We start from the raw sequence: 27,397 nt of genomic DNA on the forward strand, positions 1-27,397 counted from the left end.
TAAAAATAAGAAAATGAATTAATTATCAATTTGTTACTTTTTGGTATTCATTTCAAAAATTAGTTTTTGAGAGCCTGTAACTTGACACTTTTCCTTGGGTCCTGAAATTCTTGAGTCTTGAAATACACAATGAGCATTTAATTTTGATATTTAAAACTTAGAGGTGAGCCAGTTTTTCGTATTTTTCTAAAATGTTTGCTTATGTTAATGTTTTTACATAACTTTTTTTAAATTGACCTTATATTTGTACTTAAACTCTCTACAGCTATTCTCTAGAACACACAGTGCAATTTCTAAATTGTGTTCTTGAAGGAGACCCTGTAAAAACAGTTGTAGCACAAGAGTTTGTTCACCAAAACGAGAATGTCACTTCTCATACTGCACAGAAGTCTAAGGAGAAAAAGGTATAGAGCTACTTATTTTTTTTTTACAATAATGGTAAATAATTGTGTATGAAAATATAATTGGTTTGTTATATAGCTTAATGATTATTTCTAACAATTTGGCATAGACTGGAAATTTAACCACCAACAGCATCTTTGGTTTAGAATATCCCATTTGCTCAAATAATTTATAACTGATTATATTTTTTTCTTCAGTGTCTTTGTGCACAATAGGCACTTGAATTTCTGTGATTTTTCTGTGTAGATACAAGGTAGAGTTATGAGGCTTAATTGAATATCAGTAGGATGTAATATGATGGGTCTTAGGGCATAAACACGTGGGTAGAAATGTTTAACCATTTGAGAAACTGCAAAACATTTTCCCAAAGTTTCCAAACATTATTTTAACATTTTTATCAGCAGTGTATGAGGGTTACAATTTCTCCACATCCTTTCTGACATTTGTTATCTTTTTTTTTAGTGATTTTTATTTTTTCTATTATAGTTAGTTTACAGTATTCTGTCAATTTCCACTGTACAGCAGAGTGACCCAGTCATACATATATGTCCTTTTTCTCACATTATCCTCCATCATGTTCCATCACAAGTGACCAGATATAGTTCCCTGGGCTATACAGCAGGATCTCATTGCTTATACACTCCAAATGCAATAGTTTGCATCTATTAACCCCTGATTCCCAGTCCATCCCATTCCCTTCCCCTCCCTTGGCAACCACAAGTCTGTTCTTCAAGTCCATGAGTTTCTTTTCTGTGGAAAGGTTCATTTGTGTCATGTATTAGATTCCAGATATAAGTGATATCATATGGTATTTGGCTCTCTCTTTCTGACTTACTTCACTTACTATGAGAATCTCTAGTTCTATCCATGTTGCTGCAACTGGCAAATATGTTTTTTATGGCTGAGTAGTATTCCATTGTGTATATATACCACATCTTAATCCATTCATCTGTCGGTGGACATTTAGGTTGTTTCCATGTCTTGGCTATTGTGAGTAGTGTTGCAGTGAACATATGGGTATATATATCTTTTTAAAGGATCATCTGTCTTTTTAATCATAGCCATCCTAGTGAGTGTGGAATTATTTTATGAGTACTTGGGATTTGTTTTATTTATTTATTTAATCTTATTTACTTTTTAATTGAAGTATAGTTGATTTACATTGTGTTAATTTCTACTGTACAGCAAAGTGATTCAGTTTTATATATATATAGATATATATTCTTTCTATATTCTTTTCTATTATAGTTTATCACAGGGTATTGAATATATACAGCAGGACCTTTTTGTTTATCCATTCTATACATAATAGTTTGCATCTGCTAACCCCAAATCCCAATAACCCCCTCCCCACAGGGGTGGGGTTGTTTTACTAGGGTATAGTAAGATACCCAGGCATGGAAATGTCATGAAGGAAGTAGTTTATTAAACTCACAGATCCCTAGAAACAAGAGGCATGGCCCACCACCCAAAGCCACATGAGGAAGTGCACCACAGTCAAGGAAGCAAAGGGAGTGGGGGGAAATGTGGGCAAGAGCCTTTTTTGTGGTTTCTGTAGGAAGGACTGTGTAAGGCAGAGTAATAAGCAGATTTAGGACTGGCTAGCTTGAATAATTTCAGCAGACTCTGGGACGTAAGAACTGTCCCTGGTTTTCTGGCTTCAGTGATTAAAGCAGGTGGATGGTGGCCAGAGAGTGAGACCCCCATAAAGGAGGTGGTTGGAGGTATGGATGATTGCATGTATAAGGCATGCCAGAAAGCACATTGTCTCCTAGCTCTAGGAATTAGCTAACCCCAAGGTGGGGGTTGCCATGTCACTGGGGGTTATTAGCAAGGCCCCAGCAATCAGAGCATCAGAATACAGGAAAATAAAGACATGGTTAACATAGAAGTGGTATCTCACTGTGATTTTGATTTGAGTATAAGCATTTCCTGGATGACTGGTGATGTTGAGCATCTTTTTATGTGCTTATTGGCTATTTGCATATCTTCTTTGAAGAAATGTCTGTTTATATCCATTGCCCATTAAACTTTTTTAAAAAATTCTTTAGTTACATGAGTTTTGTATGTATTCTACATACAAGGCCCTTATTAGACATAAGATTTGCAAAATTTTTCCTATTCTAAAGGTTGCTTCTTACTTTTTTGATAGTGTCCATTGAGGCACAAAAATTTGGAAAATTGATCATGTACTATTTATCTTTTTTTTTTTATTAGATGTACTTTTCTTGTCGTATCTAAGAAACGATTGCCTAATCCAAGGTCATGAGAATTTACACCTAAGCTTTTTTCTGAGAGTTTTATAGTTTTAGTGCTTACATTTAGATCTTTGATCTATCTATTTGGGGTTAATTTTTGTATATGGTGTGAGATAGGGGTCTGGTTCATTTTTTTGCATGTGAATATCCAGTTGTCAGAGCACTACTTGTTGCAAAGATTATATTTCCCCACAGAATTTTCTTAGCACCCTAGTTGAAAATAAGTTGATTCTAAGTTTATCACTAGACTCTCTGTTTTATTCCATTGATCTGTATGTCTGTCATTATGCCAGTACCACACTGTCTTGATTATTGTAGCTTTGTAGTAAGTTTTGAAATTGGGAAGTGTGAGTTTTCAACTATGTTCTTCTTCTTTTATTCTTTTTTCAAGATTATTTTGGCTATTCTGGTCCCTTTGCATTTCCATATGAATTTTATGTCAGTTTATGCAAAGAAGTCAGTTGAAATTTTCATGGAGATTTGTTGAGTCCATAGATCAATTTGAGGTTTACTGCCATCTTAACAGTATTGTCTTCCAGTTCATGCATATGGAATATTCAGTAGTACCTTTTGATTTATTTAGGTCTTAATTTCATTCAAGAGTGTGTTGTAGGAGTTTCCGTTGTGGTGCAGTGGTTAATGAATCTGACTAGGAACCATGAGGTTGCGGGTTCAATCCCTGGCTTTGTTCAGTGGGTCAGTGATCCAGCATTGCTGTGAGCTGTGGTGTAGGTTGCAGATGCAGCTTGGATCCTGCGTTGCTGTGGCTCTGGCGTAGGCTGGTGGCTCCAGCTCCAATTCGACCCCTAGCCTGGAAACCTCCATATGTCGAGGGAGCAGCCCTAGAAAAAGCAAAAAGACGAAAAAAAAAAGAGTATGTCATAGTTTTGAGTATAAGTCTAGTAGTTTTGAGTATGTTTTACATGCCTTTTGTTAAATTTATTTCTGAGTGTTTTATTTTATTTTATTTATTTTCTGCTTTTTAGAGCCACACCTGTGGCATATGGAAGTTCCCAGGCTAGGGGTCAAATTGGAGTTGTGCCTCAACCACAGATGCAAGCCGTATCTGTGACCTCTGCTGCAGCTTGCAGCAATGCCAGATCCTTTGACCCACTGAACGAGACCAGGGATCACATTTATGTCCTTATGGATACTGGTTGGATTCTTAACCCACGAGTCAGTATGGGAACTCCTAAGTACTTTATTTTTTGATGCTATTCTAAATGGAATTGTTTTCTTAGTTTTATTTTTGGATCGTACATTGCAAATACATAGAAATACAATTGATCTTGTATATTAATCTTGAATTAACTTTAGGCTTTTTTTTTTTTAACAGTCCTCAATTATCCTGCTATTCTTATTAATAAGGCCACTCAGTGATAACTTATGTGCTCTTTTTTTCTTTGAGTATTTCACCATCACTTAGCTGATATATAGGACTTAGATAATTTTGGTATTCATGTGACCTGTTAGTGTCTTGTGAATGTCATGTGTGAACCAAACCTAATTTGGTTTCACACAGGAACCAAATCATACTACGGATGCTCTGTGGATAGCTGCAGTATATTACAAGATTCAGAAAGTATACGAAATGATGATGAGACCGTCAGTGCCAAAGGGGGGGTGAGGATTATTTTTTCTCCCGATAATAGAGCAAGACCTATTGATAATGTGGTGATTGAGGAAGTGATGGGGAGAATGTGTGCTTGCTCAAAGTGGGAGATAGTTAGAAAATGTTGGAATCAGAAAAGGAGATTTTATGAGTTGTGTAAATGTTGGCCAAAATGTAAATTTGGGTAAGATATTCTTGTGATTATTCTTAGCCTTTCTCAAAAAAAAAAAAAAAAAAAAGTAGGCAAGCATCACAGCACTGATAGAAATGTTTTAAGATTTGTGAGCAGAATAATCTGTCTTTGATATCCCAGGACCCTATGGGACCAGAGGTACTACAGGGTCATATCAGGATACCAGTAACATTTTGGTTTATCTGCTTTGTTCAAGAAACTAACATTTATTTAAAACTGTGTTTTTTAATACTACTTTTTCCCTTTAGCTTTTAATGAAATTTGCAAGTTTGTTACCATAGGAAGTGGTTTGGGTATTGTAGTATATTATGCTTTCAAGAGAATAAATTAGATGAATTAGATGAATTCTTAGGAAGCATGTGTTTCACTTGGTCTTTGTTAATGATATTATAGTAAACCACATCACTATGGAAGGAATATAAAAGTAAGTTTTGGTTCTGTTTTATTTTCTTAATTTTTTAATTTTTTTGTCTTTTTAGGGCCGGACCCGAGGTATGTGGAAGTTCCCAGGCTAGGGGTCGAATCGGAGCTGCTGGCCTATGCCACAGCCACAGCAACACAGAATCTGAGTTGCATCTTCAACCTACACCTCAATTCATGGCAATACCAAGTCTTTAATCCACTGAGCAAGGATTGAACCCGAGTCCTCATGGATACTAGATGGGTTCATTACAGCTGAGCCACATGGGGACTCCAGTTCTGTTTTAAAAAAGAGTAGCTATTTGATAAATGGCCTCTCATTATATACTTATTTTAAAAAATAAGAAGTGAAGGGTGTCTTCCCAGAGAACCAAGGGTAATTTGCATATTGAGTATAAACACCAGCAGAGAGAGACTTGAAAGCTATGAAATATTTATGTTTATAGTGTTAGGCACTATGGGCTTTTCGAAGGTCATAGAAAGCATTTTTATTATCCCTTCCTGCAAAATCTTTGATTTTATTAGGGATGCAAGCCATATACTCATAGAATATTTAAGTATTATTATGAAAGAAGCTTGTGTTTAATTACTAGTGAGAGCAACATAAGGATGTAGGTCTTATGAGTATTCTTAGGTAAGAGAGAGCCTTGGATTTTTGTTGCAAAATTAAATCATATTAAATCTATATATTTACAGATTTTCGACTCTGGTATTGAGTTAGAAATAGGATAGTGCATTTTATTTTCTATTTGGTGGAGAGCATTGAGGCAAATTTGCATAATTATTATTTTCATTACCTTGTGTTTTAAATCAGTTTAGTCTCTTTAATTTAAGATTCCATTTTGAGGGAGTTCCCGTCGTGGCTCAGTGGTTAACAAATCCGACTAAGAACCATGAGGTTGCGGGTTCGATCCCTGGCCTTGCTCAGGGGGTTAAGGATCTGGCGTTTCCATGAGCTGTGGTGTAGGTTGCAGATGAGGCTCAGATCCCTCATTGCTGTGGCTGTGGTGTAGGCTGGCGGCTATAGCTCCGATTCGACCCCTAGCCAGGGAACCTCCATATGCTGCGGGAGCGGCCCAAGAAATGGCAAAAAATCAAAAACAAACAAACAAAAAGATTCCATTTTGAATAACAGCTACTTAATTTTCCAGAAAGCTCAAAAAGTCAATACTACCACAGTGGCTGCTTGGTAGTCAGCTGATTGAAAACTGCCCCATAAACCTACTTAGGATTTTTACTAACTAGGCATGGTCGCTCCAGGTGCACTTCTGTTTAAAAAAGAATGTTACTCAGTTACTTTATTGATTGATTTTTAAAAATATATAAATTTAAATATGCCATTATTTCCCTCAGTGATTGGACTGACCCTTTGAATGGGTTTACAAACTAAAATTTGGAAAATATTGCATTAAGAAAATGAACGTTTTTTCTTTGACTATATTATGTTCAATCTTGCGGCCTGATTTTTTTTTTTTTTAGCCACCCCACAGTATATGGAGCTCCCAGGTCAGGGATCAGATCCAAGGCACAGCCCCGAACTAAGCTACAGCTGCAAACACCAGATTCTTAGCCCACTGTGCCGGGCTGGGGATCGAGCCTGTGTCCCAGCACTCCAAAGATACTGCCGATCCTATTGTGCCACAGCGGGACCTCCTGGCTTGATTTTTTTTTTTTTTTCCCTCCTGGCTTGATTTTTTTACCTTTACAATTTTAGAGAACTTTTTAACATCTTCTAAGATAAGAATGGTTAAAGAAAAGTATGTTATTGCATGAAACAGTTAATTATAATTGCTAAGTCCATGGCTTACTAGATAGATAGTAGGCTACATCTCTAAGAAAGATAAGGAGTTCCCGTCGTCTGGGAACCTCCATATGCCGCGGGAGCGGCCCAAGAAATAGCAAAAAGACCAAAAAAAAAAAAAAAGAAAGAAAGAAAGATAAAAATTAGGAGAGCCTAGTTTTCATATACCTTTTTTGAAGGTAAAGTTTGTATTTTCTACTTCCTTTTGTATTTTACTTATTGTGTAACATCTTACAGGTGAAAAAATTAAAAGAGACTGAAGATACATCAAGCGAACCGTCTTTCCAGGATTTTGAGTACCCCGAGTATGATGACTACAGGGCAGAGGCTTTCTTGCACCAGCAGAAGAGGATGGAATGCTACAGCAAGGCGAAAGAAGCTTATCGGATGGGGAAGAAAAATGTGGCCACGTTTTATGCCCAGCAGGTAAAGAGGAAAACATGATACTTTCTTTGTCCCTTACAGTGTCTGAATAATCTTGAAACCGATAATACTCATACTTGTGACTAGATTTAAGTTATTCTGGGGAATGTAGATTGTATAAGTGATATAATGCATCCTAATAGTAATACATGGTTCTGAGAATTCCAACAGTCTGTATTTTCTTTTAGGTTGGAGTCTCTCATTCAGTACCAAAAATCAGATACAGATTTTTTGGAGGCAAGGCAGCAGAATGCTAATATTGGCCATCTCGGGATGGGATTACAGAGGCCTTGTGCTTTCTATCATGCTTGAATTATTAGTCATGTATCACTTTCATAGTCAGAAAAAGAAAGTTACTCTTTTTGGGGAAGTAAAATTTCTCTGTGGGCTTATTTGACCTGGTATTACAAGAAATTTGATTAAGTTTTTGTGGTTCCGTATAGCTTACTTTTTTATGACTGAACAGAAAAAGTATCAAACAGTTATAAACTCATGAGCAATAACAGTAAATCTTGAGGATGACCTCAGGGGCAACTATGAGGTGTTAAAAGGCGTGAGAATCAGGATTATCAAAAGATAAACCAGTGAATTTCCTTCTTGAGATGGCTCATGTTTATTTAAGTTTAGATTTGTTGTTCCCTTTTTCGTTCTTCCTTTATTTGGGGCACTGTTTCCTCGTTGCCTACTAAGTAATAGACATCAAAAGTGACTACTGGTGATGTGTTTATAATTAAAGGGTAGTCTTCATGAGCAGAAGATGAAAGAAGCCAATCACCTTGCTGCCGTGGAGATCTTTGAGAAAGTCAATGCCTCCCTGCTGCCCCAGAATGTTTTAGACCTCCATGGGCTGCATGTGGATGAGGCTATCGAACACTTGACGACAGTTTTACAGCAGAAGACTGAAGGTAGGACCACAGTCTTGACAAGTTTTCAGTAGAAATATGTCTTTGCTTATACTGGTGTAACTTAGACATTCAAGGGAGTCTGGATGTGCAAGACTAAGGATATCTCTGCCACACTTACTGATGTTTGATCAGGCTTGTTCTTCAAGAGAACCTTCTTGGGAAGGAAGTCTAACTGCCACGGCCCTTTTAATTTTCCCATTTTCAGTTATTTTTGTATTCCTCTGTTGTATTTTATCAAAGAGAGAGCATGATATAGTCTGAGAATTCCCTGGGCCTTTCAGGAATATTATACATCTTTGATTAATAGACATTTACCAAAGCTAATGCCTACTTATTAGTTGCGAGTTGCTTGACAGATGTTTAATAAAATACTTAAGTAAATAAGATGATAGGACTTATATAGAGTTATCTCAAAGGCAAGATTTCTGAGTGCTTGCATTCTGAAAAGGTGGTACATCCTTCTCCCATTCTGCCTGTATTTTGTCTTTGCAGGTCAGTAGGAAAGGCTACTGCCTACCTCTTACAATCAATATCATGTATTTCTCATACATTAGAGTTTTCTTGTTGGTTTATCATTTTGTTTTCATCACCAGGTGGTAGTAAAACCTAGACTCTAATACTAGGGCGTCATCTCCTTTCACCACTGCTAGAATATTTTTGAATTCTCAACTTGACTTTCTGTTTATCTTCCATTTTATTGTGGAGGTATAGAATCCATGCCCCTCAGTTATTATTTTGTGGTTCCATGATACTGCCCTGTCATTTTTAGCTGTATTGTTCTGATTAATTAATTTGTATATATTTTAGAAAGTTTTATAGTGTATATTATACAGGGTTATCAGTTCAACACATATCAGTTGTAAATAAATACTTGATTAAATATAATTGATGTAAAAGGTTGAAATTCATGGAAACCATGTTGAAAAGGTTGCAGAGTAATATAAAGAACATCTCTGTATCCGTGAACCCAAGTAACAAGTGATAGCATTTTACCATTATAGCTTTTTTTTTTTTTTTTTTTGCTCCTGCCTTTGCATTCTCCCCAATTCTTTTCCCTTTCTCCTCTTCCTTCCTGATGGAAATCGACATCCTTCAGTTTGGTCAATATTCTCCTGGCTGATTTTGAAAGAAAATACCTTTACTACATGTACGTTCATTCATCATCAGTCTATGTATTACTTTAATCAGTCATGGTATTACTCTATATAGGCAACCAAACCACTTATTTTATTTTCAGCCATTATGGTTTTTAAGATCTACTCATCTTGATAAATTGGGGTTTTTTTACACTGTAACTGCTGCATGGTATTCTGTGACTGTATCACAATTTATTCATCCCTCTATTGATCTGACATTGAATTATAAGGTTGCAGTGAGCTTTATTTTGTGCATCAACGTATGTACTCTTATCACTATCTTTTTAACTGGCTCCCCCGCCCCTTTTTTTGGGCTGCGCCTGTAGCATATGAAAGTTCCCAGGCCAGGGATTGAACCCGTGCCACTGCAGTGACAATGCTGGCTCCTCAACTGGCTACACCACACAGTAACTCCCTTTCCTAACTTTTTATATTGAAAAATTAAAACCTACAGAGAAGTTGAAATTGCACAATACACATTCACATATCCTTTACCTAGGTTGATCAGTTGTCAGCATTTGATCATATTTGTTTATCTCTCTAAACTTGCTTTTTGCTGAACCATTTGAGAATAAGTTGCTAAACATTGTGGTGCTTTTCCTTTGAATACCTAAGCCTGTTTATCTCTTGAGAACAAATACATTCTCCTACATAATCACAATACCATTATCATTTTTAAGACACCTAACATTGTTATAATAATATTGTCTAATATACAGGCTGTATTCAGATGTTTCCAGTTATATGGAAATGTCTTATGTTGCTGTGCCATTTTTCACTTTCAATTCAGGATCCAGTCATGCATCGCATGTTCCAGTTGATTGTCCCAAGTCTGTAGCCTCCTATAATACAGAATAGTTCCTCTGCCTGTTTTTTGTTTTCCATGTCATTGACATTTTTGAAGACTCCAAGCAGTTGTTTGGCAGATTGTCCTACAATTTTAATTTGTCTGATTGTTTCTTCATGATTAGATTCAGTTTAAAATTTTCTTGGTAAAAATACCGCATACGTGCTGTTAGATCATCCTTGGTAACCTCATCAAGAGACATATTTGGTCAGTTTGGCCCAGTATTGGTGGTGTTAAATTTGATTTCTTAACTAAGGTGGGATTCTATCAGATTTTACTTTGTAAATGTACCTTTTCTCCCTTTTTTTTTTTGTCTTTTTCCTATTTCTTGGGCTGCTCCTGCGGCATATGGAGATTCCCAGGCTGGGGGTCCAATCGGAGCTGTAGCCGCCAGCCTACGCCAGAGCCACAGCAATGCGGGATCCGAGCCGAGTCTGCAACCTACACCACAGCTCATGGCAATGCCGGATCCTTAACCCACTGAGCAAGGCCAGGGATCAAACCCGCAACCTCATGGTTCCTAGTCGGATTTGTTAACCACTGCGCCACGACGGGAACTCCTCTTTTCTCCCTTTATAATTTGTTAGTAAATTTTGGTATTTGATACTTTTTGTGAATAACTATTCTTCTATAATTTTTTGCTTAATGATTTTAGTATCCACTGATGATCCTTGTCTGCATCAATTATTATATTGGTGGCTACATATAGTGTTTTATAATTTGTGTTCATTCTATGTTTATTAGCAGGTATTCTTTGATAAAGTAGAGGATCCTCCTCCCCTAATTGTTTTTTAAATAGAATTTTGAAAAATCTTAGAGAGAATCTAGAAAACCACAACAAAAAAGATTAGAAAAGAGAAAATTTAAGAGCAGTTTAAATACATCATTTAATCTGGAGAAAAGAGAAACTCTTATATAGAAATATTATAAGAGAATATTCTGTCTATAGAGGAGGAATAAGTCATTTACCAAAATTTGATTATCTTCTGTATTCTAGACATCAAGGATAAGGCAGTGAAAAAAAACGCAATCTTTATGGAGTTTAAAGATGCAGTCCTTATGGAGTTTGCCATCTAGTAGGAGAGATGATAGTAAATAAATGGTTACATAGTTACTTTAGCATTGTGATGAGAAAGTACCAGTTGCCATGTTTCATTTAGAGCAGATTAGAGCAGATTCACAGATCCCTTCGTAATTGTTCCTTGCCTGCCTCTGGCCTCTGCCTTCTCGTCTTGTGTTTCACTTTTTCCCCTTTTCTGTATGTTTATCTACATTATCGCTTGTCGACCTCTAGACTAGGCTCCCTATTAATAGCCTCTCATGGTGCGCCTATGTATCACCGTATTTGTAAAAAGCTTGTTTAATTGTGCATGCTACCTGTAGTCGTCTATAGTCACTGAATGTCACCACCAGATGGTGGTAATATTGTTGAATGGAAATGTGTCCAGGGCAGTCTGTGGGCTTGCCCTGCATTGCTTTTGGTCCAAAAAGGTGATTGTCAAAATTGGGAATGATTTTTTTTTTTAATTAAAAAGATATTTGACCTTTATATGTCTTCTGATTGAAGTATATGCTGCTACTACCCATGAAACTTTTTTGCCCCCAAATAACCAGAAGCAGATAGAGCCTTGAGATCTGACTGACTCTATACAGATTTATAGGGAACAGAGGAACATGTAAGATGGCACCATGGGGATACCAGCAAAATCCAGACTGTGACTATCTAGGATAAATACTGTAATTTTTCCAACAAATTATGAAAAAGGAAAAAGAAAGAAAAAAGGAAGAAAAGACTATATGGAGAGGGAGAACCTATAGATTAAAAGTTTAGAAAAATATAAACCAAATGTAATGTGTGGACATGTATCAAGCCTTATTCAGACAAATCATTGTGAAAACACTTTTTTGAGATTATTGGGGACAATTTTTAGCCATTTTTAGAAACACCTTAAGGAATTGTTTTATTTTTGGCCACCCCCATGGCTTGTGGAAGTTCCCACTCCAGGGATTGAACTTGCAACAGTGACCCAAGCCACTGCAGTGACAACACCAGATCCTTAACCTGCTGCACCACAAGGGAGTCTCCTCAATATTTTAAAATTATCTATTTGGAATCGTTTCTTAAGTTAATAATTATCTTTAACAGTAAGACACAGTCTGTGCTATAACGAGTAGATTTGCTAATGGCTATTCCTGAGGGCAATAGTCTGTAAAGCACTTGCTTTATATCCCATTTTACTGATAAGGAAGTTGTCACGGATAGGCTCAGTAACGTGTCCACGGTCCTGTCACAGAGTCATTTAGTGGCAGAGCTGCTAATCAGACCAAGGCTGCCTGGCTTCAGAGTATTTAATAGGGTTGTTATAAAGATTCCTAGTTAATAAATATAAGTCACTTGAAACAATGCCTGACTCAGTGTGTAGTAATTGTTAGGTATCATCGGTATTATTGTTGTCATTATTTCAGAGAGAAATTCTGGTAGCACATGGAAATCTTTCTCCGTACAGAAGTCCTACTTACATCTTTAGATGGATGAGTTGCTATGAGGCTTCCATACCTAAAATGTAGATGAAACATACATTTAGAAATGTTAATTTGAAGGCTTTTTAAGTAATAAATCTCTGAATCCTCATGCAAATAATTTCCACATGTGTTTAAATAAAGGTTTGTTTTCTGTGGAGAATATAAGGGAAATCAGTTTTAACTGTTGCAATTCCTGTTGTAACAGAATTTAAGCAGAATGGGGGTAAACCCTATCTTTCTGTGATTACGGGGCGAGGAAACCACAGCCAGGGAGGAGTTGCTCGCATCAAACCAGCCGTCATTAAATACCTCACAAGCCATAACTTCAGGTGAGTATAGATTTCTGTTATTGATCATGGCAGTTAGTAATGGCAGATAGTAAACACTGATAGTATGCTCAGAACCATTTGTTAAAATAAATAGTTAAATTTAACCATCTGACCTGGCCACAAATTCATGCTTAAATTATGATATGTAACATTCTTTACTGGATATATGATGTCCAGTAAACCAGAAGTGAAAGGAGAATGTGTTTGTTGTTGAAGTAATCGTCTGACAAAACTATTTCTATCATAAATGTAGTTCAAGAATGAAGATCTGTTGATGGATAAATTCCCTGAGGGTGTGTAATATATCATGAGGTACCCCCTTGCCTTACTTCTGTTTTCTATAATTGTTTATGCCATGTAGTAAAACATCAGCTACATCATAGAAAATGGTAGCATTAATTCTGAGTATAAAAACAGATGACATTTCATAGGTACTTTTATAAAAGGAGTAGCTGGATCAGAACATTATCATGTTGGGATTAATGATCTATTAGAGACGAGTGTTTCTTTAAATTTTAGCCTGAGGGAGTTGAAAGCATTTCATGGCCTGATGAATCAGACTTACCTATTAGAGATTTCTTCTTGATGCTAATATAATGCATAGAAACCATGTAATGGACATCATCTGGGTCTTTCATACAGCATGCTCTTCTTCATGAAGGTCAAATTCAGGCTTGAAAAAATTTAAAGATCCTAAATTGTAATAACAACTAAGTTAGGGATAACCCCCAGCCTTAGGCTTGTATTTATTTTGACAATAGATTAAAATGAACATAAGTATAGATATTAGTCATGGATTTAACTTAAAGGAGAGTACTTTGGTAGTGAATATTGTGATTAGCATAGGCACTTGATAATTGATTGCAAGATATATTTTGTAATCAGTTTGAAATTTTTATCTTTAAAATGTTTTGTCTCTTCATTTTTGCAGGTTCTCTGAAATTAAACCAGGGTGCTTGAAAGTCATGCTAAAGTGAAATAAACACCCTTGACTTACAAAGTGTGAACTTTGTAGGTTAAAATTAGTTTTATTTGCAGTGATTTCATCAGTTTTACTGTAAATATGTTTTATTAGAAATAATGTCCAGTTATAAAACAGAAAAACATGTTTCAAAATTCAAGAGAAGTTTAATTTTTTACTGAATCAAATGCCAAATATGTTGTCTATTAAAAATACTAGAGAGGATTTTTACTGATCACAAGATGTCTAAGAAAATTATCAGCTACAGTTTTAAAGACTGAAATGCTCTGATTCTTTCTCAGACAGAAAATGTTACCTTTGTATTAATTGTTGTTTGACATTTAGTAAAGTCTTAAAGGCTTCTTTGAGAGGTATTTAAAATGCTTTGAGACCTAGTTCATTCCCTTCAAAGGCTTGTATTTAAGAAAGAAGAAGCATTAGTGGTGGTAGTAATGAAAGACAAAAACACTTGAGTGCTTTTTGACTTCAAAACAATACAAAAAAATCATTTTGCCCTATCCTACAGGAAGACATGCATTGTACCTTCTGCTTTGTATATGATCATTCTCTCTTACCTTTTGTTCCTTTGTTCTCTGTGTGTGCATTTTCTAGGAGTAAAATTGGGGTCTGAGATTATATTGCAGTTTTATACCTTCCATAAGCAGACAAGTTTTCAGAGAAGGAGAAATGGTTAGATATCTCCCAAGTGTTGCTGTCTTCTAGAACTAAGTGGTATTTAAGACAGTACTAAAGAGCTATATTTTGTATTTTGAGGCATGTAATTTCTAAACTGCAAGAGGTGAAAATCCTATTAAGACAGATATAGAAAACATTTTTGATATAATCGTAAAAGAAATTCTTAACATTTAAAAGTTTTTTACCTTTATTTTTAAAAAGAGCCAACTTTCTGAAAGGAAACTTTCATTAACTTCTGTTTTTTGGTGAGCTAAAGAGTCCTGTTAGTATGTCAGTTAACATTTCCTTTACACAAATTTATGTGGTAAAGTGTAATTTTCCAAATGAGACACTGGCTTAAATAAATTTGACTTTGGATATGGAGACTATTTTCAACATGCGTAATTTTAGCAAACAATTGTATTGCTTTTTGATAAGCTTAAAAATTATTTGGATCAGGAATTACAGTATTGCGCTATTACTGAAAGAATGCTGAATTACAGAATGGTTTCCCAAAAGAATAGACATTTTAATGAAACTGAAACTCAAAACCACATTTTTATATATCATGAAAGCATGCTTGTAAGAGAAGAGCCATATCATTGAATTTATTTCCACAAAAATAGTAATGTATGTTTATTACTTAGAAATAGTGACTAGTATTGAAGTATTATTCACATTGTTATGTTTGTAGCAATCTGTTTAAAAAAGTGCCAACAATTTGGCATATGTTTTTTGTGATTAGTATACATTAAAAATAAAGCAGTTCCTTTCAATAACTTATAAAATTACAACTGTTAAATATTTCTATGTATAAATTGATAAGAAATAAGAAATGTGAATAGCTACTAAAACCTAGAATTATTTGAGTGTGCAGCTGCATGCTCATTTTCTGTGTTTTTATATTTCCTCACCCAGTTTTTAAAAAATGCATCGCTTTTGAGCACTTCAGCTGTACGTATTTCAGTATTATTTATTATAATTATGATTAATATGGGAGCAGTCAAAAAGAACAAGAGGTGAGGTATTTTGCAGGCAGAAATCAAATGAAAAGAAGCTATGTTTTTTACTATATCAACTCTAATTTTATGCTTTATTTTGGTAGATCTACGGTATTCTTAATCATCATTTGTAAATATACAGGCAAATTGTGAGCATCTTAAGTGTTTTTATGAAATTGTAAACAAAGCTACCAAACTGCCTCCTACCCCGCTGTCTGGCGTAGTTTAAACAACACATAATTATGAAAGAAAATTTTATAACTGCTCCTTTCTTGTTTTGCCTGTTTCTAAACCTGCAGGCCAAAGGTAAACAAGAGTTTGGGGATTACCACATTTTTCTCTTTTGTCTATTTCTAAATCCCGTTTGTCAAAACTAAAGATAGTGTGGAGCTTATCAAAGCTTTTGTGTATGTATTGGTGTATTTGTGCTAACATATGACTTATTAGAATGGCTTTTTGCACATTTTAGAAGTACAACACTTCTGTGATTTGGAAGGTTTTAGTAACAGCTGTCGTCTTTCAGCAGTCTCTGATGACTAGCTACCAGGGGGAAAAGAACTAATGTGAACCCACAAGGAAAGTGGGGATGGACTGAGGGGACTCTTAACACTATTTTCGATCTATTCATTGCCTTCCATCAACATGAAAAATGGAAGCATATTGTCTTACATTCATCTCAGTAGTGTGTTCATGTTGAGGTTTCTTCAGTTTATTTGTGTTTCAGTACTACTTGCAATTCAGTGGCCTTTAAATGTAGGACACTGTGTAGTTGAAATCCTGACTTATACTTACATGCGTCTTGTGTATTGTAACACATTTTTAAAAAAAAAGCTAAATAATTCTTTTGGATTGTTTCCAGTCCTTTATTTTGGTGTTTTTCTGTTTAAATTCAAGAGTTTTGTATGCTTAGGAAAACGACATGTGTAGTAGCAAGATGGGTTATTTCTCAGCTTGAAATTGGAAACTTTGAAACTCAGGAAATTGCTCTGACAATGTTTTAACTGCTTTCAATTTAAGAAAATGACAAAATATATTAAAAAAAGACACAAAAATAACGTGTGCTCTTTTTTCCAAGTGCTTTTTCTAAGTGCTTTTTCCGTTGTGCAATTGAGGTGAAGTTTGATAATTTTTCTGTGTAGTGGTTAAATATTGCTTATTTTTATTTACATGGTAAAGAAAACAGATTTAAGTGTTTGCGTGGCCAAAAAAATTTGTCATCTAAAAGGTAAAGTAAGTTTATGTAGAATGTATGTTAATGGTGCTTATTTTTAAAATGTAATTCAAGTTTACAGTGTTAATTAATGTCTCTGCAGAATTTATTGAAGAAATAAGGCTAGAACACATCTACATCCTGAAGAGCTTTTTATAACTTCACATTATATGATGACAAATTTTATTATTTTCCTTGAAGTTGAGCAATTGACTTTTATGGTCCAAATGATGAACCCGTTAACACATGACTGAATTAACCGTGAGACTTTGCATTAAAATGTGATATTACAGCTGTCAGTTGGGGAATATATTATAAACATTTCAGACAGTATATCAGAAACAATGCTTTCATTTGTATTATAAAGAAAATGTAATTTTGCTGTTATCGCTGTACTTTTTTATTGAAAATATTTTATAACTTTGCTTTTAAAATTTCTTATGAAACCATTTGCAAAATACATACTTAATTTAATAAAATACTTCAGCCACTGTCCAGCGTGAGGAAATCCTTCATTTGATGTGCTGGGATTAGTGGTTTCATTATTAAAGTGTATTTTTATGTGTAGCATTGTAATTTCTTGGTTTTTTTTGCCTTTTCAGGTTTTTGTTTTTATACTTTTTTTGTATTAAAAAGAAAAGCATAATTACCACAAATTACAAAGGACCAAACAGGTCTAGACTAATGAATGAATCCCTTCAGCCTAGAAAGCAGGTACTCTTAATAACGTTAATGTCATAACACAATCCCATTCAAGTATTTTACATTGTTTTCATCCTTTTAAATGTGATATCCTAGCATGTGAAAGGCTAAGTGGAGCCTTCTCCGCAAACCCAGATGACAGGCTTTCCCCTCCGGTCAGAAATGGGCTGTACGTTCTCATCTTCTCTGCCTCTGCTGTCAGCACGGCTGACGGAAAGGATTGGGCTGGGGCAAATCCAGCAACTCTTCCACTCAGGAGCTACTCTGGGGTCCCACTCAGGAAGGCACCAGATAATCCAGGCTGTCCCACCCAGGGTGTTGGCAAAAAACCACCCCCACCCCCCTAGCTAGTCTTCTTCCTTGCCCCTTCTCCCCACTTTTCAGGGCTTTCTGAGTAGCTTTCTTTTTAACAATCAATTATCAGGAAAGGGGGAAAAAGAGCTCCAATAGAACTAACCCAAAACATAACAACTTTGACATGGGCGTTCCACGCCTCCACTCTGAGCCCAGGGGGCCCAGGCCTGGACAGCCTTCCTTGCCAGTAGTGCATTTACTCCCGGGTTCAGGATTGAGTGAGAGAAACTTGCCCCTTAGCAGGGCTGAGGTACACAGACCTTCTGATGTTTGATGCCCAAAGGTGGTGTTAGCATGGACAAATCATGGGAGGGTACAGGATAAACAGAAGGATTTGGGCAGAACTTGCTTTGTGACTCAGATCTTGGATCCCCATGGACAATGGTGGGTGTGAAGTGGGAAGCCCTGATGGCCCTTGTTCCTCCTGGAAAGCTTGTCACAGATACATAGGTCCTACGTTCAGGTGTAAGTTTGTAATTTCAAGGGCAAAGGGTCATAAAAATTTCATCTTTGTACTACAACTTTTATTTTAGTTTAAATTATTCTGCTGGAGCAAATTGGGGTCTGCTTTTGGACCAGATAAATGGGTCAGCTAGGATTATAAGGGTCTTCATACCCTTATAACTTTTTTTTTTTTTTTTTTTTTTGCTTTTTGAGGGCCACACCTGCAGCATATGGAGGTTCCCAGGCATGGGGTCAAAGTGAAGCTACAGCTGCCTGCCCATACCACAACTACAGCAACGAAGGATCTGAGCCGTGTCTGCGACCCACACCACAGCTCATGGCAACGCCAGGTCCTTAACCCACTGAGCAAGGCCAGGGATCGAATCTGCATCCTCATGGATCCTAGTGGGGTTGGTTAACTACTGAGCCACGAAGGGAACTCCCCTTATAACTTTTGACTGATATAAAAATTAAAAATTGTGTCTCCAAAGGATTCAAGTAATATTTTAATATTAAAGGCCTTTGAACTTTATTCAACTCCAAAGCAGAATAATTTACTCATTAGCAATGGCTTAAAAATACTTATTCAACAAATATTTATTGAGCACTTGTTCCTGGGATATAAAGTGAGACAGAGCTTCTATCCACAGGTGTCTTTTGTGTATAGTGATTTACACTGTAGAACACCTTTCATATACATTACATTTTAAGACTAAAGAGAAATTTTTTACACAAGTGTTTTACAAAAGTTTTGACATTTGATTATTTTGTGATAGAGGTAAGACTTCAGCCTGGGTTCTCTGACTGCTAGTATGGAGCAACTGCATCTGTCATAAAAGTAGGAATAGTTACTGAAAATGAGATAATATTGTTATCCCCAACGGAGAGAGATGTGGCTCCACAGTATATGTCTATGAAAGTCTCTCATTTAAATCTACCTTCTTTCTTTATCCAAGGGAAGCTGACTGGCGTGGGTTTTCCCAATGGCAAAGATAAAAGTTTATTTTTCCCTTAATTCCAGAGATAAAGAGACTGGCCTGAAGGGCATGCTCTGTTCCTCAAAGTTCTCGGGGATCTAGGATTTTTAGCTCACCATCCTATCACATCCAAGCTGTGGTTCTCATGTTCCTGAAGCCGTGCGAGCGGCCACATCTCTAGTTGTCACATCTGCATTCTGTTGGAGGAAGGACAAAGAAGGGAGCAGTGGGCAAAATGCCAATGATATTTTATACAAGAATGATGCAAGCTGCCGTAGGACATTTCCACTTATATATTACTGCCTAGAACTCAGTCACATCTTGCTGCAAGAGAGGCCAGGAAGTTGGCTTTGTTTTGGACTGCCATGTGTTCAGCTAAAATGTGGGCATTCTCTTGGAGGAAAGACAATGTAAGAGGAATGAAGAGCAGTCTCTGCCACCATTTTTGATGACTGAATGCAAATAATGTGAAAATCAGTTCTTATACACGTATTCAACAGATCTTTGTTGATGACTACTATGTGCTAGGAATAATAAAAAGGAAATCACCATTGTATGTATTTTAACTCAAATATTCAAATGACGTTCGAAACCAACATGGCTGATGGAATGGGCTTTAAGTCGATGACCTAAGTAATGGGATCACGTTTGATTTAATAACTCAGTTGTGGCAACTAGATTAAATGTGTAGGTTATGGCGTTCCCATCGTGGTGCAGTGGTTAACGAATCCGACTAGGAGCCATGAGGTTGCGGGTTCGATCCCTGCCCTTGCTCAGTGGGTTAACGATCCGGCGTTGCCGTGAGCTGTGGTGTGGGTTGCAGACGTGGCTCGGATCCCGCGTTGCTGTGGCTCTGGCGTAGGCCAGTGGCTACAGCTCCGATTGGACCCCTAGCCTGGGAACCTCCGTACGCCGCCGGAGCGGCCCAAGAAATGGCAAAAAGGCAAAAAAAAAATGTGGAAGTTATTTCTAGTGCTACTGCTCAGTTAATATATTTCCATAGTGACTTCTGTGTTTTCTTAAACATCATTAATGGCATTTATGGGTAAAAGCTCAGTACTTGGTACAAGTGAGGTAAAGCTGAGTAGACTTGGGTAGGGAGATGTAAATATGAATATGTCTTAAGACCTAGAAGCTGCACATAAAGAATTGTGGGAGCATGGAGGAGAATAAGTTATTCTTCTCAAAGGTGGTAAACTTGAACTTTTCTCTTTTGATTGAATGAATTTTTAAATGATTTTTTTTTTTTTGTCTTTGTGTCTTTTCTAGGGCTGCGCCAGCAGCACATGGAGGTTCCCAGGCTAGGGGTCTAATCAGAGCTGCAGCTGCCAGCCTACACCACAGCTCATGGCAACGCCAGATCCTTAACCCACTGAGCAAGACCAGGGATCGAACCTGCAACCTCATGGTTCCTAGTGGGATTTGTTGACCACTGAGCCACAATGGGAACTCCTTAAATGACTTTTGTAGGGAAAAGGTTAAACACTCTACAGATTCATGGCTTTTGTACATACATAACCATATAGTTGTACCTTTCATAGGTTCTGGAACCCTTCTCTGAGTAATCTCGATTTAAATTTAATTTTATGAATTTCGTCTAATGCTGCATCTGTTGAGATGGCCAAAAGATTTTTGTCTTTCATTCTGACTGGTGTAAGATAGGAGTCTAGTTTCATTCTTTTGCATGTGAAATATCCAGTTTCCCCAACCCCATTTATTGAAGAGTGTATCCTTTTCCACTTGGGTATTCTTGATTTCTTTGTCAGACATTCGTGGGTTTATTTATGGGCTCTCTATTCTGTGCCATTGGTCTTTGTTTTTATGATTAGCTATAGCTTTGTAATATAGTTCGAAATCAGGAAGTGTAGTGCCTTCAGCTATATTTTTCCTCAAGACTGCTTTGGTTGTTCAGGGTCCTTTGTGGTTCCATACAAATTGAAGGATTGTTTGTTCTGTTTCTGTGAAAAATGCCAGTGCAATTTTGATGCGGATTGTATTAAATCTATAGATGGCTATGGGTGGTAGGGACGTTTTAATGTTAACTCTTCTGATCCATGAGCATGCGATAATCTTTCCACTTATTTATGTCTTCAATTTCTTTCGTCCACATCTTAGAGTTTTCAGCGTACATATCTTCTATTTCCTTGGTTAGACTTATTTATTTAGTTTTGCTTTTTAGGGCCGCACCCTCGGCATATAGAGGTTCCCAGGCTAGGAGTCTAAGCGGAGCTGTTGCTTCCAGCCTATGCCACAGCCACAACAATGCCAGATCCGACACCACAGCTCACAGTAACACCGGATCCTTAACCCACTGAGCGAGGCCGGGGATCAAACCCTCAACCTCATGGTTCCTAGTCGGATTCATTTCCGCTGCGCCAAGACGGGAACTCCGATAGCATCTTTAAGACAGTTTAACTTCTTCCTTTCTGGTTTGGATGGCTGTTATTTCTTTTTCTTGCGTAGTTGCTCTGGCTAAGGCTTCCAGAACTGTGCTGAATAGGAGCGGTGAAAGCAGGCACATTGTGTTGCTCCTGAATAGAGAAAAGCTCTCAGCCTTTCACCATTGAGTATGATGTCAGCTGTGGGTTTGTCATATATGGCCTTTGCTATATTGAGTTATGTTCCTTTTAAACTCATTTTGTTGAATGTTATTATCATGAAAGAATGTTGAATTTTGTCTAATGCTGCATCTATTGAGATGGCCAAAAAATTTTTGTCTTTCATTCTATTGATTTGATTTGTCACATTTATTGGTTTGGCTATGTCGAATCATCCTTGCTTCCCAGGGATAAATCCCACTTGATTATGGTGTATCTTTTTAATGTCTTGTTGAATTCAGCTTGCTAGTGTTTTGTTAGGAATTTTTCATCTATATTCATCAGGGATATTGGCCTGTAGGAATTTTTTTCTTTGTCTTTTTTCCCTTGTAGTATTATTTTCTGACTTTGGTATCAGAGTAATAATGCTGGCCTCAAAATGAATTTGGGAGTTCCCTCCTCTTCAGGAGGGTAAATCTTAAAAATTGCTGTATGAAAAAAAAGATAATAGCACAACACTGTTTATGTAAATTAAAAATATGTGCACACAAAACAACAATGCATGTTTCACAACAGATAAAAACATTGAGAACACAGGAAAATACAGTTTGCCTGGCAGTGAGGAAAGGATATGTAAATGAGGAAGGCAGCAAAAAAAAGGATAAATCAAGAAATGTAAGGACCTTACACAGATGAAAGAGGATCGCATGCCATGAACTAGGGAGAATGACTAACTCAACCCTCTGCTCTGAAATCCACTAAGTAAAAAATGTGATGGGCCTGGCATGGAGGGAGGCCAAAGTCTGCTTGTTTCTAGAAACTGATGCTTAGACATACTTTAGTTTGGTTTGGGTTAATTTTGCCCAACTTCTGCTAAGGCTAAAACTGCATGGTAGAGCCAGTGGTTACAGAAGTTGAGATCTCTTTCTGAAAAAGATACCTGGAATTGTTCTTGTTCCCTGAACTGAACACGGACTAATAATATAATGAGGTTGCTAGAATGTCTTGGCTAGATTAGTAAAATGAAATAAAATAAAGAGGAGTTTATCCAGGACCTTAAGCTATTTAAATCTTATTGGAAACATCATGCTTCCCAGAAAAAAGGAAAACAGTGAAAAGTATATCCTTTAGGAGACCTGTGCTTGGCCATGGCAGTCTGCAATGAAAACAGATTTTCAGGTGTACTTGCATATGTTATAATTTTGACCAAAAAGTTATGGAAGCCTTTATCCAAATGGCCTTTGGGAGGTTTCCTACTCTCAGCTTTATATAAGCTAAAGTAAATAATCTGGGAAGTCTAAGTAGCCCAGACTTAACAATTTATCAAGAGAAAAGCAAGGTACATTTTTTTTTTTAATTTAAAATTTTTTTTCCAGGACTATTTGTTACTTCTCAGGGAGGAAAATAAAAGTATCAATGAGAATATTACTTACCTCTCAGGGAGGAAATAAAAGTATCAATGAGAATATTAAAGAATAAACCTGAGACAATCCCCCAAGTGGGAGACATGTGGGGACTTTCAGTGACAGAAAAAAAACAAGACACATTTTTACCTGGACTTCGTAGTGAGCTAATGAATTGGCTCCTCTTTAGGTGGGTCTTGGTGATACCACCTCTTTAGAGTATAGTTAATTAAAAAGTCAATTTGCTAATGCTGATAGGAAAGATTTCCTGCCCTTGATGTCCAAATAATTGATCAGTTTGTTTCTCCTAACTCCATAGTTGTGGTCCCATCTGATTGAATGCAGAACATTATGTTTTGTTTTTTGTCTTTTTCTAGGGCCACACCCTTGGCATATGGAGGTTCCCAGGCTAGGGGTCTAATTGGAGCTGTAGCTGCTGGCCTACACCAGAGCCACAGCAATGCCAGATCCGAGCCACGTCTGCAACCTACACCACAGCTCACGGCGATGCCGGATCCTTAACCCACTGAGCAAGGCCAGGGATCGAACCTGCAACCTCATGGTTCCTAGTCGGATTTGTTAACCACTGAACCATAATGGGAACTCCATGTTTTTGTTTTTGTTTTGGGTTTTTCTGGTGGCTTCTATTAGAGAGCTATCTAATACGTAGAATCAGGTGCTCAAAAATGGTAGGAAATCACCATTTCCTGCCAAAAACAAAACCAAGTTGAACCTAAATCTGACCAAGCCTGTAGATCCAACACCCAATTTATCGGAATTACAGAGGATGGAGGACTACGTTCACACCATGGAAGGCAGCCAGCAAAATACATACTACGGGAAACTCTAACAACACAGTTGTTCAAAAGTCTCAAAGGACCCCCCACCCCCACCCTGCCACTTCCCCCACAAATGAAAAGGGAATCTATAAATTAAGACTTAAGAGGCATATTGCCAGTTTCAATTTGTGACCCTCCTTTGGGTGCTGGTTCAGCAAAAAAAAAAAAAATACAAACTATAAAAAAGTTTATGACAAAAACGAGGAATCTTCCAAAGTGAAGACTGATTGGGTACTTCATGATAGCAAAGAACTTTTTTTTTCTTTTTTTTGGGGGGGGGGAATGATGATATTGTGGTTGTATTAGGAAAACCCAGTCTTTCCTCCTTCTATGTCTTTCTCTCCTGTCAAGGGAAAACCCCAGGCTTTCCTTCTGTGTGTTTCCTTTACCGTTCACACAGAACACCTCACTTCTGCTCACCAAATATGTGGAGGTTTGCCCCACACCAAGGCATTGTGACACTGTTGCAGTGTGTGTGTATGTGTGTGTGTGTATGTGTGTGTGCACGCGCACGCATGACAATACCTGTCCAAAGGCCAACTCCCCCCACTGGCAATCAGTGGGCAACAACTTTTACCAGCAGAACCAGCACAGTCAGCTCTGACAGTTTTTTTTTTTTTTGGTCTTTTTCTCTTTTTAGGGCCGCACCTGCAGCATATGGAGGTTCCCACGCTAGGGATTGAATCAGAGCTGCAGCTGCCGGCCTACACCACAGCCACAGCCATGCCAGATCCAAGCTGCATCCGCAACCTATACTGCAGCTTCCCGCAACGCTGGATCCATAACCCAAAGATCAAGGCCAGGCGTCAAACCTGCATCCTCAGGGACCCTATGTCAGGGTCTTAACCCACTGAGACATATAGGAACTCCTCTGACAGTCATCCTGAAATTGGTCAGATGGTGGTCAGACCAACATTTTGATTAAATGCAGTTAGTCTTCAATTCCAAGGTCAGTTTTTTCCCATTTCTTTGGGGCCTGTTCTCAGAATCGGGGCCGCTTACGTCACGGCGACGGTCTGGTCACCATGTAGTTAACTTTTTCCACGTGGTGTGAGGTTTCAGTATCTCTAAGACAGCTCACAGGATATGGCTCAGAATATTATCTATAGGTCCTTGAGGGGGAACGAAATGTCCCCAACTTTGCTTAATGACTAAATGATTATAACTGGGTCTCATTTGACTCTTTTCTTTTGCTCCTTATTTTCTCACTTCTCTGATTAAAATTACTCTTTGACTAAAGTTTTTCTACTGACAAAATGCAGGTGGAGGACCTGGAGTAGGGGAGACCATAGAGTCTGGCTCCAGTTCAGCACCAGCAGGTGTTCGATAGTTCAACTCCATTCTGACACTGTCTACGCAGAGCGCCTCGGAGCCTACATGTTTCCCTTGGACCTTCATCGGAAGCTAATGAACGGCACTGCCTTCCCTGACCATCTCCTCAAAGCCCAGCAAGCTTTTCCAGCGGTCTCTTCAAGTCCCTTTAAATTTTCACTAATTCTGGAGTTCCCGTCATGGCGCAGTGGTTAACGAATCCGACTAGGAACCGTGAGGTTGCGGGTTCGGTCCCTGCCCTTGCTCAGTGGGTTAAAGATCCGGCGTTGCCGTGAGCTGTGGTGTAGGTTGCAGACGCGGCTTGGATCCTGTGTTGCTGTGGCTCTGGTGTAGGCCGGTGGCTACAGCTCCGATTCAACCCCTAGCCTGGGAACCTCCATATGCCGCGGGAGCAGCCCAAGAAATAGCAAAAAGACAAATAAATAAATAAATTTTCACTAATTCTTTCCTCAAGGTTCTTCCTGCTTCTTCCCATGACCCAGTGCTACTCTCGCATTTTTAGGGTTTTGTTACAGTAGAACCCCTTTGGCACCAAACTCTGTATGAGTTACATATTGCTACATAAAAAATTATGCCGAAACGTAGTGGCTTACAACAACACAAAGCAGGAGTTTCCTCATCGCTCAGTGGGTTAAGGATCTGGCCTTGTCACTGCTGTGACTTGGGTTGCAGCAGTGGTGCGTGCGGGTTTGATCCCTGGCCCAGAAACTTCTGCCTGCTAAAGACACAGCTGAAAACAATCAAACAAAACACTCACAGCAATAAACATTTATTTTCCTCAGAGTTTCCCAGAATTCTGGGAGCGGCCTAACTAGGGTATTCTTGGTTGGAGTCTTGCATGAAATTGCAGCTGACATGTCAGTTGGGGCATCAGTCATTTGAAGGCTTGACTGGGGCTTGGAAATCCAATTCCGAAGTGGTGCCTTGTGCATGTGGACTGTACGTTGGTGCTGGTTGTTGGTGAGGACTCTCAGTTTCTCCCCATGGAAGCCTCTCCACAGGCTTCGTGACTGTCCTTAGAACAGGGCAGCTTTCCCTAAAGTGGGCATCCACGTGAGCAAAATAGAAGGTGCAATGCCTTTTATGACCTAGGGCTGGAAATCTCACACCATTATTTCTGCCAAACTATTGATGAGAAGCAATTTCTTTATTAGAAGCAAACTATTTATTAGTCACTGAGAATAGTCTACATTCAAAGGTAGGGGAATTAACGCTACCTTTTGAAGGAAAGACTGTCGAAGAATCGGTGGATGGCTTTACAAAAATATGTCTGGAGTTCCTGTCGTAGCTCGGCAGAAACAATCTGACTAGTATCCATGAGGATGCAGTTTCTATCCCTGGCCTCGCTCAGTGAGTCTGGGATCCAGCGTTGCCGTCAGCTGTGGTGTAGGTCGCAGACGAGGCTCGAATCCCGAGTTGCTATGGCTGTGGCTGTAGCTGGCAGCTGCAGCTCTGATTTGACCCATAGCCTGGAAACCTCTATATGCCACAGGTGTGGCCCCCAAAAGAAAAACAAACAAAAAACCCCATCCTGTCTACATGTGCCAGGCACTACTGAGTACTTTACAAATATATCCAACATAATCTTTAGAATCACCCCTCCCCGCCGGATAGGTATCATTACCTATATGGCAGAGGTTGTCAGTCTACCCAACAGCTATTTCTTTCGCATTCTGCCAACTCTTTGTTCAGGTATCAGGTGGCAGTAGGCTCAGGAAAGACTGACCCTTCTCTAGGCCAGAGGGTGAGTTATGATTGGTCAAATAGGCAATCATGGCACTCCCATTTCCTTTTGGCAGTAATTGGTTAGAGAGTGGGTATGTGGCAGAGCCAAGGCGACTGGAGAATCCTATGAGGAGATTTCTAAGAAAGGTTTCCTGGGAGTTCCTGTAGTGGCTCAGTGGTTACCGAATCCGACTAGGAACCATGAGGTTGCAGGTTCAATCCCTGGCCTTGCTCAGTGGGTTAAGGATCTGGCGTTGCCATGAGCTGTGGTGTAGCTTGCAGACTCAGCTTGGATCCCACGTTGCTGTGGCTCTGGTGTAGGCCAGTGGCTACAGCTCCGATTCGACCCCTAGCCTGGGAACCTCCATATGCCGCGGGAGCGGCCCAA

At 38.2% G+C, this 27,397-nt stretch overlaps 1 protein-coding gene across 7 annotated transcripts in view; it reads left to right on the plus strand.

Moving 5' to 3' along the window:
- N4BP2 (NEDD4 binding protein 2) overlaps positions 1–25,491 on the plus strand; it is a 75,975-nt gene extending 50,484 nt beyond the window's left edge. For 3 of the 7 annotated variants that reach the window (XM_047798394.1, XM_047798391.1, XM_047798393.1), the window contains 5 exons: positions 266–404; positions 6,924–7,112; positions 7,846–8,014; positions 12,726–12,849; positions 25,215–25,491. In XM_047798394.1, the coding sequence (XP_047654350.1) occupies positions 266–404; positions 6,924–7,112; positions 7,846–8,014; positions 12,726–12,849; positions 25,215–25,479 (886 nt within the window). In that variant the 3' untranslated portion in view covers positions 25,480–25,491. Of the gene's footprint in view, positions 1–265; positions 405–6,923; positions 7,113–7,845; positions 8,015–12,725; positions 12,850–13,102; positions 16,521–16,799; positions 17,124–25,214 lie in introns of those variants that run through there. The other 4 variants (XM_047798397.1, XM_047798392.1, XM_047798395.1 and 1 more) reach the window with 4 other exon arrangements.
- The last annotated feature ends 1,906 nt before the right edge of the window (positions 25,492–27,397 follow it).

Source organism: Phacochoerus africanus, chromosome 10, assembly GCF_016906955.1.
Source record: "Phacochoerus africanus isolate WHEZ1 chromosome 10, ROS_Pafr_v1, whole genome shotgun sequence".
Taxonomy (NCBI): Eukaryota; Metazoa; Chordata; class Mammalia; order Artiodactyla; family Suidae; genus Phacochoerus; species Phacochoerus africanus.